Source organism: Populus alba, chromosome 8, assembly GCF_005239225.2.
Source record: "Populus alba chromosome 8, ASM523922v2, whole genome shotgun sequence".
In the NCBI taxonomy this organism is placed as follows: Eukaryota; Viridiplantae; Streptophyta; class Magnoliopsida; order Malpighiales; family Salicaceae; genus Populus; species Populus alba.
In genome coordinates this window covers 11489226-11504389 of record NC_133291.1, presented here as the reverse complement: position 1 = coordinate 11504389, position 15164 = coordinate 11489226, and the positions used below count along the sequence as shown (strand labels likewise).

The 15164-nt window shown below is 36.2% G+C and overlaps 1 protein-coding gene across 1 annotated transcript; it reads left to right on the top strand.

The window, feature by feature from the left end:
• The first annotated feature begins 282 nt into the window (after positions 1–282).
• LOC118056960 (TNF receptor-associated factor homolog 1a) lies at positions 283–9808 on the top strand. Its single transcript, XM_035069412.2, has 13 exons — positions 283–494; positions 1337–1559; positions 2388–2499; positions 3620–3708; positions 3817–3885; positions 3961–4093; positions 4205–4363; positions 4630–4978; positions 5697–5809; positions 6313–6463; positions 6771–7246; positions 7332–7539; positions 8210–9808. Exons 2-13 carry the CDS (start codon positions 1382–1384, stop codon positions 9599–9601), a joined length of 3429 nt encoding a protein of 1142 aa, XP_034925303.1. The 5' UTR covers positions 283–494; positions 1337–1381; the 3' UTR covers positions 9602–9808.
• The last annotated feature ends 5356 nt before the right edge of the window (positions 9809–15164 follow it).

The following is a 15164-nucleotide window of genomic DNA, read 5'->3' as shown; positions in this document are numbered from 1 at the left end:
CCAAAATACAACTACCTCCTCTTGCTATGCTCTACCATCCACAGACTTCTTCTGCCCATAAACACCACCCTCTTCTTCTTTCTTTTAATTTCTTTACTTTCTTTTTTATATTTATCCAATTTGACTACTCTTTTTATTTTTTATTTTTTCAAGAGAGATAAAAGAGGAGAGAAAGCGCTAGGGCGAAATCCAAAACCCAAAAACCTCCTCACAGCTCACACTACAGTATATAGTCTACACGAATAAGAAGAAAAAAAAAAACAAATTACTTATAAAAAATAAAAATAAAATAAAAATTAATAGTAATAATAGCAGTATTAGTTGCATAAAAAAAATTACAATTGTTTTTTTACGGGCTCCGCCTTTGGTTTCTTCCTTCTTTCTTTTGCTGCTCCTTTGAACCTCTCTCTCTCTCTCTCTCTCTCTCTCTCTTTCTATCTCTATCTCTAGAATCTCATATAGCTTTGCCTATAACCCCATTTGTCAAAGCTCAGGTTTGTATCGACATCGATCTATACGGTGTCGTTTTCAATTCTCCATATTCAATCGGGTTTTCACCTTCTTTTTTTGATCGGGGTGTATTTGGGAATCTTGAATTTGATCTTTATTTTCCGGCCTCAGATTCTAAATTCTCTTAATTTGCGTGTGCTTCATGCAATTGGTTTTTCTGAGATACTTTTACTTTTATTAACCTGGGTTTTGATTTTTTTTCATAATCATTTCGATTGTTATTGAGCTGCAGTTGATTGATTTTTGGCCGAAAGAGACTAGGGTTTATCGCTGATTGTAATTTCTTGATGACGGGTTTTTGAGTTCGAAGATTATAAATATTGGGTTTTGGTTGATTTCCAATACAATCGACGATGGAATTTGATTAGAAAAGAAGAAGAAGAAGAAAAAAAAAAATACTCTGTTGTTATGAATGTGTTTATTGATGTTTTTCTTATTGTTGGAAATTAAAAAATAAGCTAAATAATCTTTCAGTGGTGGTGTTTGGGAATTGTAAATATTTAGCTTGACAAATATCGAATGAGTGTAGGTTTGTATTTCATGAGGCCCCAATTGATTCTGAATTTAATTTTCATTTTTTTTAATTGTAAGTTTCTTAAGAGTTGTCAACAACCTTAGTATGTTTATCCTTTCTCAAAATCTATACGTTTTGCAATATCTTTTGTACATATTTTGGGTGATTTTTGTTCGTATCTATAACTACTATGAGTAGTCCTTTTAATGTTTGTAGTTATGAAGACTTAACTGGTGTGTCTATTGTTGGCCAAAAAATTTTCTGTTTGGGGGTTACATTTCTGTTTTTTCTTATTGGTTTTCTTGTATGCAGTGAGGGGAGTTGAAGGATTATCGGGGAGGAGTTTTGGAGTGGGAAATGGCTGGGATTGTGAGTGAGGAAGCTGGAGTTGGAAGGTCTACGGAGGGGATTTCAAGTGGACAGCGTTGCCAGTCAGGTGAAGCGTTGGCGGAATGGCGATCCTCTGAGCAGGTAGAAAATGGAACCCCATCAACTTCACCACCTTATTGGGACACTGATGATGACGATGATGGAGGTATGCATTGGTTCTCCATATGATTTATTGTATCTGTATTTTCTCCTATTCTTCTTTGGTTTTCAGTTTTGGTTGGTATATATTTTTTTTTAGTTAGCGCAATAATGCTCTTGGTAGCTCTCTGTTTCTCTGAGTTTGGAAGTTAGAGTGTAAAAGCTGTTGGGAATATAAGGAATAATGCACCGTCTCTATTCTCCTACGATTGGTGGTTGAACTCTACCTACCACACTGAACTATTGTAGCCTTCTACCTTGCAAAAACTAGCTTGAAACCAACATGATAAAAAATAAAAAGAATTTCATGAAGAATCTCGTATCCAAAATCATGAAATCCCGTCTCTCCCTCCCTCTGTGTCACGACACAATTGTTCCTCCAGTAAGACTTTTTTGACTAAAATGAATTTTTAGTCACATTCACCGACTTCTTACTTATTTTTTTGAGTTCTTCATATAGCAATCAATTGCCTCTGTGTCACGACACAATGGTTAATCACTTTGTGGAAGGAGGTGCAACATTAGGTTTCTTTTGTTAACATATATGATTGCAATTGGATGTGGTAGCATTTAGTGCAACAATGAACAGATTGGTTTCTTCTTCTTCTGTTTTTTACTTAGTCGGGAGTCTGAAAATTAACAAAATTCAGTACCATTAGTTGCAAGAAACTTGACTGAATAGATGTTATCCAATTAAGATTAGTGTGCGCACTTCTGCAGAGTACATGCCTAACTCTTCCTCTTAGATATTATGATTGCTACTTCTGTTTCTTGTCCCTCTCATATAAGCTGTTATCCAGGCAACTGTTTGCTAACTGATTTTGTTCCATTATAGGGCCAAAACCTTCTGAGTTATATGGAAAATATACATGGAAGATAGAGAAATTCTCACAGATTAATAAAAGAGAACTTAGAAGTAATGCATTTGAAGTTGGCGGCTACAAATGGTATGGGGCTTTGCATATTGTTTTTTCACATGTTCCTCGCCTTTTTTAGCTAACTAACAGTTTGATTCTCCATTGTCATTTTTTATGTACATCATCTGCATGCATATACATATTTCAACAATATATGTATTTTTTTAAGTTTATTCTTTATACCCACATTATGAGTATAAATTTATTTTTTCTAACTTAATGCTTGAATAAACTCACACACAATGAATAAAAAAATTAATTTGTCTACAAGCTTATTTTGGAAGCTAGCTTTCTTAATTTGTGCATTTCAAGAACCAAAAATATTTTACTTTGCTCTCGATTGGAACATGAAACCATTATACTTAAGTTGTGGGATCAAACATTGGTCTCTTTCTTTCTTTATCTCCTCAATCAGAGCAGGGTTCCAAAAAGGAGGAAACAATTGTGATTTTTTTCTCAATTCATAGGGTTCATTAATTCTCACTTCTACATGTCTAAAATATGCGGCGCAACATGATATTTGTGCATGTAATGTATCTTATTAAAGTTGATTATGTAGTTGCATCATAGGGATATTTTTCTGCACACAAACATTCACTTTTTAGTTGCTGCCATTATTTAAATTTGTTATATAACTCCCTCATGCATAATCATTTTTCTTAACCTGTGCTTATGGTAGAGAGATGTCCATGAGATGACTTGTGTGTTCTATTGCACATAACCAAGTTATTTATCTGGTAAGACTTGTTATCCAGAGGTAAATGCATTGTTTTTCATACACACTTCTGCAATAAGTTTTTTCTTGAAGTGAACAAAAGGAGTTTATTGGGTCACCATCTGTTTGGTGTAGCTAGTTGGTGATATTTTGAATCTTTTTTTTCCTTCCTTTTCATAAAGGAAAAGTGAAATAAATCATCATGCACTTTAATTAAGAAAAAAGTAAAATTATCATATTGCCTGATTTATAAACCACTTTCTCATTTTAAAGAGGCCAACTTTCACATTATGGAGCATGGATTTTGATGAACATTCCAGTTATGTAGGTTTTCTCAAGTTTTGTTGCATTGATGCTGCTGATGTGCAGAAAATCAGCATAATGTGGAAAGTTTCCATGTCAGTATTGATTTAATCCTTTTGCTTATGGTGACAGGTACATTTTAATATACCCCCAAGGTTGTGATGTCTGCAATCATCTTTCATTATTTCTTTGTGTTGCCAACCACGATAAACTTCTTCCAGGTTTGATGCTACTGACTTGAAATTGTGGTTATAGTTACTGGTCTTTTTTTGTTTGTTTTTTTCTCTTTGTGGTTGTAGTTGTGTAATTTTATTTTATTTGTGAACCAGGCTGGAGTCATTTTGCACAGTTTACGATTGCTGTGGTGAATAAAGATCCAAAAAAATCAAAATATTCTGGTTAGTTGATTAAATATTGGCTGGAGTTGGTAACGGAATCATTGATTTATTATTAACTAAAAGAAAAATTTGCAGATACGTTACATCGGTTCTGGAAGAAAGAGCATGACTGGGGATGGAAGAAATTTATGGAATTATCTAAAGTGTCAGATGGGTTCTTAGATACTGCTGACACTCTTATTATAAAGGCTCAAGTGCAAGTCATCAGGTGTCTGATAAGTTACTGGTTTATATATATTTGATGTCTATTAGTGATTGTGCTGTAGGTGTTTCTCATATTTCTGATCATCCATTCTGAGACTTTACTTTTCATCTGCAGGGAGAAAGCAGATCAGCCTTTTCGTTGCCTCGATTGCGTGTATAGGAGAGAACTTGTTAGGGTATATTTGACAAATGTAGAGCAGATTTGTCGGCGTTTTGTGGAAGAGAGACGGGGCAAACTTGGGAAGTTAATAGAGGACAAAAATAGGTGGTCAAGGTATTGTATCTCTTTGAAAATGTATGTTACTTAATGCATTTGAATAGAATGGTTGTCAATAGTCCTAACTTCACAACATGCTACATTATGAAAACTGTGGTGTTTTGGTAGCCCTATGAGATTGCATCATACTATTGATTTATGGCCTTCATTAACAGTTTTCCTTTCTGTGCTATCCTTTGGTGGCAATTATGGCGTATTTTACTTGTATTTCTGGTCAGTATAGTTTTAACGTGGTGATAGCATTGTGTTTGCAACCCTTGCAGCTTTTGTGGTTTTTGGTTGGGAATGGATCAAAACACCCGGCGCCGCATGTCTAGGGAGAAAACAGATGTAATTCTGAAAGTAGTTGTCAAGCATTTCTTTATAGAGAAGGAAGTCACATCTACATTGGTAATGGATTCCCTGTATAGTGGATTGAAGGCTCTTGAAGGCCAATCTAAGAGCAAGAAGGGGAGAGCAAAGTTATTGGATGCTGAAGAAATGCCAGCTCCAATTGTCCGTGTTGAAAAAGATATGTTTGTGTTGGTGGATGATGTGCTGCTGCTACTCGAAAGGGCAGCCATTGAACCATTGCCTCCAAAAGACGAGAAGGGCCCTCAGAACCGCACAAAGGTGGGTTGGGATACTGGATACCATTCTCTAAAGTTTGAATCTTTTCTGAATTCTGTTATGCTTATAGGTAGTCGGTATGAAAATTACTGTGGGACTTTGAAGCAGTTTAATAATTTTAGTAGTTTGTTTTTAAATGAGTGCTGGTCCATATTGCCATTGCTTTTAAGGTCTCCTCGGAGCACTCAAACATTTGAATGGTGACTTTGGCAATTTCACAAATTGTTTCATGTGCTTTGTATCTTAGAGAATCTTTATTGGTGGCAATGGGTGTAGCTTATTGTGTTTAAGCTTCAACCATAGGTTAGAAAACAATATGCAGTTCTTGCTAATTTTACTCTGGACACTCCAGCAAATGGTTTTCTGCAATTAGTTCAGCTCGCATCTCTCCAGTAACATTTTGTTTTCTAGAATAGCACACGTACAGAACAAGAATAAAAGATTAAGGTATACAACATCTTCTACCCACAATGGTTTAGATTGGTGATGATGGCATTACAGCGGAAAAATAATGGTAGCGGCTGTATGTTGATGGTGATGGGAGTGATGGGGTGGTGGTAATATCATATACTAGTTGATTTTATTATGCACACTGGATTAGATTCAGAAGAGCTTGAAATACTGGCTGTTTTTCCTTGCTTGATGGTTGTCAATATCTATAACTTTTATGCTTCATGATTGTGACTAATGATCTCTCACAACCTTTTGCATTTGTATTCAGGATGGAAGTTCTGGAGAGGACTGCAACAAGGATTCCATTGAACGTGATGAAAGGCGTCTAACAGAATTGGGTCGTAGGACGGTGGAAATATTTGTCCTCGCTCATATTTTTAAGTAATATACTGATATTTGATTAAATATGTTTTTGTTTTTAAAATGGTCGTTAGTTCTTCATCCTTCTGAGATTTCTTCCGTTCCAGACCTCACTAGAACCATATTCCTGCTGTTTGCACCTTTTCTTTCACCTGATCAATTATTTGGAGTCTTCCACTGTTTTTAGAAGTCCTTGTTGTTTTAATCTAGACAACCATTTGGTCTATTAGAAGTCCAAGCATCTTTGCTAAAATCTTAATATTTTTGTAGTCATTTTTTTTTCCTCGGAGCCGTTCTTTTATTATTTTATGTTATCATCTGCTCCATATTGTGAAGTATTAAATTCATTGCAAATATTGATAAATGAAGAAATTAAATACCAATTTGTAAACAGCAATGCAATATGCTGGCATAATGAGTATTGCTCATCTTGCCCTAGCAATTCTCTGATTCCTTGTGGCACGGCAAGTATTGCTTGATGTTATCCATGCATGGCCTAATTTTTTTGCCTCCTTCACGTGTAGCCATAAAATTGAAGTTTCCTACCAGGAGGCTGTTGCTTTGAAGAGGCAAGAAGAGCTAATTCGTGAAGAAGAGGCAGCATGGCTTGCAGAAAGTGAGCAGAAGGCTAAACGTGGAGCAACTGAGAAGGAAAAGAAATTGAAGAAAAAACAGGTGGCTTGTTTTTCTTCATAAGAATCTAGCTTTAACAGTCTTAACTCATTGAATTCAGGTAGTGTCAGATTGTCGAAGGAAATTAGTTTGTCATGATGTAATTGGGATTCTGAAACTTTAATTTCAAAAGTTATTTTGACAGACTCATCTAAAATGCATGTTGCCTTGGCCAGATTTTCTTTTATGAGGAAAAAATCTTCCAAGTACTAGTCCCTACCCCAAACCCCTTAAACAAAAGGAAGCCCCAACCTACCTTTTTCAAGGTTTGTTTATTTGTTTGAATGCTGATGCTTCTTATAAATCACAGGCTAAACAAAAACGAAACAATCGCAAAGGGAAGGATAAAGGGAGAGATGATAGGTCTAGTGTGGCCGTGGTAGACAATCACCAAGAGACAAATACTAGTAATGAGAAAAAGGAGTATGTTGTGGAGGAGGTGAAGCCTATGGTGGAAAAACCTGAGGTTCTGGAAGATGTATCTGATATGTCTGATTCAGTGGATGGTGTTACTGAAGTGCTCCAGCCTGATTCAGAAGACAGAGATGCAAGTCCTGTCAATTGGGATACTGACACCTCAGAAGTTCATCCTCCCACTGAAGCCAGTAGCAGTGGAGTTAGTGGCTTGTCATCTGTGCCCAATGGAACAACTGAAAAAAGGAACACATATGCAATGGATGATAGTTCCTCAACATGCTCTACAGATTCAGTCCCTTCGGTGGTAATGAATGGCTCCTACAAGGGGAACTCTTACTCGAACTATCAATTCGAAAAATCACCTGGCAGGTAAAGTGGTAACAAGTGGTCTGCATATCCTTTTCCACATCAGGACTAGATTATCTGGCATTTACCTTGCATTTCATATCTGTAGAGGGAAGAACCAGCGGGGTAAGATGGCACGTGATGGGAGTTGGACAACTGAAATGGATAATCAGCCTTCTGAGCCTGCATCAGATACTGGTGATCTTGGCGATATCACAAGAAGTAGCAAGGCTGGTGATTGTGAGCTGGAGGCTGTTGTTCATGATTTGCGGGATAGGATGATGAGGCTTGAGCAACATGTAATTAAGACAGAAAAGGTGAAGTTGCTGATCATTTGCCATGATCTCAAATTTCTAATCGTTTAATGAGTTTAAACTATCAAGTAGGGTAGAACAAAATAATAAGCATCAAATGTTCAAATTCAAATTTTGCGGGCTGCAACTCTTTTATTACCTCCTCCTTTTTGATGCCTAACGGTCTGGTGGGCTACATATACTGGTTGTGTCAGCTTCTTGGGTATGAAGGCTCTTCTCTGCCGTGTTATTTAGCATCCTTGCTCCTACAGAACAAGTGTTTTTAAATTGTTTTCCCTCCATTTTCTTCTTCCTATTTTTTTTCCTGTGTTTTTTAATTATTGTTTCTCTCTTCCTCGTTTGGGGAAGAGGAATTGTTTTTCCTTTAGGAGCATAGAATATGTTCTTTAGAATTTAGGAATTAATCAACGCAAAGGAGTGTTTAGCTGTCTTTGCTATGAAACTCTTCTTTTCTTTATTTTCCCTTTCATTTTTTAATTCCAATGAAGTTGAAAGGCAACTCTTGAAGGTTTTGCTGCAATGTGAATTTATACCCCCCCTTTTCCTCTCAATTTGAGTTGAATTTTTTAAATCTTTTGCTTTTCAATTTCTGAATGCTGCTTTATTTTCATGGATACATATAATCTGTTGTAGTTGGATATTCCTTGAAGGGCATTTCTTTTCTATGAAATAGGAAGACAAAGTTGTTTCTATGCAAAAGCAGATGAGTGACAAAGACCTGGTTGATGTTGAAAGACCTAAAGAAAAGACAGCAGCTGTGCCATCTTCTCCCAGAAGCCCTCAAAGAAGTCCTAAAAATGTCCCATCCACTGTACCACTGAAGTTAGAAAGCAAGGGTTCAGCAACCATGGATCTTGGTCTAGTTAAGAAAGCATCTTCAAATTGCTCACAGCAGGCTGATAAAGCTGCCCCGTCAATTACCTCCCCCAAAAATGCTGCTATTCCCAAACCCGAGACCCAGAATGCATCAACTGTAAAACAGTCTGACAAACCAACTCCACAACAATTGCCTGCCATGTCGAGGCCCTCCAGTGCTCCTCTGGTGCCTGGTCCAAGGCCAACTGCTGCCCCTGTCTCCCTGGTCCAAACAACTCCTTTACTTGCTCGTTCAGTTAGTGCAGCTGGCTGGCTGGGTCCTGATCCTTCATCAGCTACTCGTAGTTATGTTCCTCAGTCCTATCGAAATGCCATAATTGGTAATGCTGTTGGTTCTAGTTCATCTGGTTTCAGTCTTACCAATTCTCCAAGTACTGGAGTGAACCCATCAGCACACGTGCAGCCATCAACTTTGGTATCTGCACCAATGTTCTTACCACCTTTGAACTCTGATAGGGTAGACCCAAACTCTCTCCAATCTGGCTTTCCTTTTGGCATGGTAACTCAGGATGTCTTACAGAATGGACGCCAATGGATGGAGAGCTCTCAAATGGATGCTAGTAGAAGCATGAGCAGTGACCCTTCTTCCCTGGTAAATGGCATACAAACAATTGACTTGTACAATCCTATATGCAGCAGATCACAGGAGCACTACTCCAGTGAGTTCCCAGCCTGTACTTCTGGGTGTCAGACCCCAGGTGGGGTGACAGATGAGTTCCCACATCTTGATATTATCAATGATTTGCTTAATGATGAACATGCTGTTGGGAAGGCATCTGAGGCAAGCAGAGTCTTCCACAGCAATGGTCCACACCTATTGAATCGGCAGTTTTCTTTTCTGAGTGACATGGGTATATCGAGTGATTTGGGTTCCTCAACCAGCAGCTCTTGCAGGTTCGAGCGTACCAGGAGTTACCATGATGGTGGATTTCAGAGGAGCTATAGCTCTTCTGGAAGCCATTTTGACACACCAAGGGAATTTATTCCACAAGCTAGCCCACTGCCTTATGCAAATGGGCATATTGATGGGTTGATTCCAAACCAGTGGCAGATATCTGGTTCTGATATTTCCTTGATGAGCATGAGGAATGCTGGCGGTGATAGTTACCCATACTTTAACCCAGAGTATTCAAATATGGCAAGCGGTGTCAATGGCTATACCGTATTTCGGCCTTCAAATGGACATTGAAAGAATCCCATGCAAGTTGGTGGGTGGTTGCCCCGTTGTAATAATGTATTGGGTCTCAGAATTGGAGTGAGGTTGTCATAAGAAAACATTTTGTAAAGAGTGTTCCTGCCTTCTCTGCCTCCAGCTTTTTAGTTATAATGAGGCTTTGATGTATTTCCTGGGTTTTGATTAATGGTTGAAATGAGCATCTGATGGAATATAACCCAACTTTACAGACCAAGATTTTAAAACCACATTAATTATCCAATGAGAAACCACAACACAGGATCAACTCTTATCTAAACCACAATCATGAATTAAGTCTCATCTGATGGTTAAGAGTGGGATTCGAGTTATGGTTTCTTGGGACTTGGGCGGTTGCGCGGATTAAAATCTCGCTGTCATGTAGAGGGTGTTTGATATTGTGGTTGAAAAGTGTTTTTTAAAAAATTTTAATTTTTTTTTACTTTAAATTAATATTTTTTTGATATTTTTATATTATTTTGATGTGCTGATCTTAAAAATAATTTTTTAAAAATTAAAAAAAATATTATTAACATGTTTTTCTATTGAAAAACACTTTAAAAAATAACAGGAACTACATTAACAAACACGCTAGTAGAGATTGATGCCATTACCGACCTGTTTTCCTGCAATCATCAGCGTGGAGTATCTCCACTGCATGCAAAGGATAGGCAAAAAAGCTCAAACATGTTTTATAATGGTTGTCAGCAACTAAGCATCTAGGATGGAACGTTTGAACTTTGTAGAGACTGTTTAATCCACTGGGATGATAAAGATAAAGCCTTATTGGATGACACGTACGACGATGGCATCCTAGAAAATCTTCTTGAAACCATGTGCCTCACCATTGACAGCCACAGGCACTTTGTGATTAAGCATCAAACATTCAAGGTCAAAGCAACTGAAGTTCCAAGAAATTTCCTTTTTAAGAAACCTACCCTCGTCAAAACTCAAGCCATAAATTTGACAGGAAACTTATCACAGCAAAAGAAAAAGAAAATGTTTATGGATATAGGTAGGTAGAAAACGGAGACTAAAACTTGGTATCCAAGTTCAAGAGAACCTCCTCTTCTTGTTTAAGACCAGTTCAATTCTTTGAAAGTTTTTTATGGGGCAAAAACCTGGTAGTCAACAACCAAAATCTTTCAACAAACGAAACAGTTCCAGACCCTTCAATGTATAAATACCCCTCGTCACTCCACCAAATTCTTCATCCTTGTTCTGACATTGTCATCCAGAAATCATGAGCATTCTAAACATTGTTCTGGCAGTTCTACTGCTGCTTTCTTTACATGTTCAACTATACCAAGCTACTAGGATATTACATGAAGACCTGACTACAGACCTTTCATTGCAGTCTCTTCAGAGGGCTACTACCCCCCCCTCGGATGGCTCAGGATGCACCCACATCCCTGGTAGCGGCGGACCAAGTTGTCCACTAGTTAACGAAATGCACTATGCTGGCAACGGTTTGCCTCCTGATACTGCTTTCCCACGTCATGCGGTCCCGTTTGGGGTGGCTACTAATCAAAGCTGAAGCTCTCCTATATACTCGATCTTGATTCCCTGGATTCAGAAATTTAAAACCTGAAGCTCAGGATGTCTTTGTAGTTTGCACCTGTTGAAGTTGTCTGAAAGGATCAGCGATGCTAGAGCACATCACAGGTCCTGAAAAACTCCTATCATCATGGGCTCTTCCATTCTTTTATTTTTGCAATTGTATCAGCAGTACAATTTAGTAAAATACACTCCTGATATTCTTTTTTCTATTTTCTGTAAAGAGAAAATTGTATATGTTTGGAAAATAAATTTCTCTGGATAATGGATATTGAAACTTTGTAATTTTTTTCTATCTAATAAATGGATTGATCGACTTGCAGTACTATTTATACACTTGAGAACAACGTGGCTTTATCACTGCACCATCTCAATACAGAGACTGGTTTCTACCATGGACATACATCATTAATGGTTTGGAGGCCAGACCATCCTTCACCAACCTGAAACATCGAATCAAACACAACCAGAACGTATCAGATCTCTCCATGGATTGTGTCACTGTTTCACCTTAGCAATATAACAGAGGAAAGATAGACTTTACAATTATATATACGACCAGTCCATTTACTTAGGTAATTCTCTGCCTTCCGGCCGGACTAATTCATGCTTTTGGAGACCATGCCACGGTGCCTCTTCGCAGTTCCTCTAGCTAGTGGATACTGACTCAAAAGATGGCTTTGGATCAACTAAAAATTGCGTATTGAAATTGAGGTTGGAAAATGGAAGAGAAGGAAAATATGCTGGCTTCAAATTCAGCATGCTCTATCTATATTATTAATGAAGCTAGTCTTTGACTGGAGCTAGGTCAAAATTTTAGGAAGACCATATAGATAATATATAGTACTTAAACAGTAAAGCGTTTACTGGTTTTTTTTTTTTTTTTTTTTTTTTTTTTGTGGTGGCTATCCTGATCCATATATAATCTGAAACTTGGTACCAAACCATTTGGGATGACGACTTTTTTATTTTGGTGTTTGAAGTTTTTAAACCTTTTTAAAATATTTTTGAAACAAAAAAAAATATACCGTACAATGCGAAAACAATTTCAAAAAACTAGCTAAGTATGTATTTTTACTTTTTTTAACATCCGCCTTAATTAATTTCAAGTTACTTGTTGAAGTAGCATGTGGCGTGACGAGAGCTAGCTAACAACAAAGCTTCTAGAGTAAATTAGTTACTATTTCCTTGCTATGCCATCGGCATTCAAATTTATTGAAATATAAAAAAATACATAGGTCTCAATAAATTTCTTGATATTGTTTTTATATTACAAAATATTTTTTTTTAATTTTTTTTATTAATTTATCTCTCATTTATCTTATTTAATATAATTTTTTTAACCGGAATCATTGTTTTTGTTTTAATAATTGTTAAAGCAAGTCAATAAACAATTTCAAAATAGCAAGTTTATATTTTGTGTAATTAAAAGATAAAATATTTTTCTAAAAAATATAAAATCATGTCAGAAATCAACTTAAAAAAATTTAATAATGAAAAATTAATTTCAATATGACTAATACTCTTTTATTTCTATTATTATTTTCAGATTAGATATTAAGAGAATGAATGACATATTACAAATAAAAATTGATAGATAATAGATTGTCTGTCACAAATCAAAAAATATTCGCGATCTTCAAGGTTTGAACTCGTGACCTCTGGCTTGTCCTACACATTAACTAAACTATGACATAAAATTGTTATAACATGATTAAAAAAAATGTATTAAGATTACTGTTCATATGAAAAGTAAAACATCATAAAAAACCCTAGTTTTCTTAGAGTATTTAGGTAGTTATTACTTGATTGTGATATTTTTAGTCAAATGATTAGTTAATTCCTTTTGTTTAAAAACCCCATTATTAAATCCCTATATTTTTCATATTTTATTTTAGAATTTGGTCCCTCTATTAGCTCTTCATAACAGTTTAATTATTCCTTTTCTCTGAAATATCCATCAATTTTTTTTTATGAAAAATCTTCAATCTCACCTATTAGGACAAAACTAAAAATACATTAAGATAGGGTAATAGAAATTAGAAAAAAAATACATAACAGTCAAATTTGGTAAAAAAACTAGATTGTAATTTTTAAAACTCAAAGGTTAATTAACTCACTAAATCATAAAAAACACATGGACTAAATTATAGTTTACTTTTAATTTTAATGTAGCTACGGTACCAGCACCATATGTTGACTTTAACAATATCCTTTTGATGAAATTAAAGCAAGGTGGGTAAACCTCCATTTATACATAATGCATTCAGATTGGGGGAAGATGACAAAATAAGTCCGGGCATATATACTCGGATAGGCAATATACTTTCAGGCTTCGTGTTCTGTTTAAATTAAGAAATTAAAAGGGCTTTTGTCGTTGTAACCAGGAGATATTTTATTAAATTGAATTAAAGAATTTGTGTTTAAGCAACACCAATCATGCTCTTTCTAATTGAAATTAATTAATTTTTTTTAAAATGAAGGATGCGTACATGAATACATGCAGCCTTGCGTACATGAATACAACTATTATAGAAAGCTTTCAAATTATATTCATGTTCCGACTTTATTAGGGTGCATTTAGTAGTTTATATATATAAAACGAAGTGCCCTCTTATGTATTCAAGAGCTCACAGACCTGGAGGAATTTGGCAGCAAACCAGCCCAGTATTCATTGAAGAACAAGAATATTTCACTAACTAGCAAAATTGAAAAGAGAAAAAGAAAAGGAGAAGAAAAACTGAGATTGATTCTTAAATATTGTTGTTGATAGATTCGATACATGTATAAATCATACTCCTCACCATGACATTTGTAGGTATAACAACTGTATGCACACACACAAGCTATACGTAAAGCTGCTGCTTATAAGTTTCTTTTTTCAGAAGAAGAAGAAAAAAAAGAAATAGAGTACTTAATTTGCACACGAAAGAACAAAATACAGGATTAATAAGTAGACAATGTCCCAGCCGCACTTTCGGTTTATTTTTAGGGCATGAAACCTACCGCCATATCCCGGTTGCAGTCTTACTACTGTATGGACTAATTAGAGGCTTTGGATTGCTCAGTAACTGAGCTGGGAAAGGCAGGCGGTGGTTGACGATTGGCCCGGCCAACAAAGTTCATTTCATTCAACTCGCAGGTGCCACTTGCTCCAGGGATGCAAGGGGAAGCCGCAGATGGCGGCACTGGACCCCGTTGAAGGGACTCGATAAGTGGAAAGTGTTTTTTCAACAATTGCTCTTCATGCAGTGGCCTCATGGCTGCACCACGTTGGAGTGTGCTTAAAGTCAACAAAATGGAGAACAAAGTGAAAACAATTATGACACGACTATTTCCATTGAAGGCCATTTTTTTAAAAAATGAACTGAAGGACTCTGTTGCCGATAATGCGTATGATTGAGCAGGGGAATGATGTTCATATATGTAGACATCCAACATGTCCATGTCTTACGTACAAGGCAGGAGTTTTGCTTGCTCAATCACCTGTTAATTGGTCAATTGACTTGTGCGCGGAAAATGAATGGATTCTTCCGAATGACTTGGCATGGGTTGGAGTTTGAAATATAACATGGTACGGAGACTGGAATAATATGTTTTCATATGAGGTTATGAATGAATAAAACTGGTTATCGACAATTCCCGTAGGCTATGAAAGGAATAAAGAAAAGAGTAAACAATTAACTATTTTCAATTCTTTGAATTATATTAGGATCAGACTTTGATTTAGAAAATTGGCAATAGAAAAACCAACTAGCAGTGTTCTTTAAGGGAATGCCGATCGATGACTGAATATTTTCAGAGAGCTAGGAAGTTAGTTCACAAAGAGTCCAACAAATAATAAATATCATTTCACTTTCAAACAAGAATGTTCCTGGAAAGTGACTCAATAATCCCACAGGAATTCCAGCTCCTAATTAAAAGAAAAGGGATTATATTCACATGTTTTTCCATATTAGAATTATAACAATGGGAATTATTTCATACATATTAGGACTTCCTA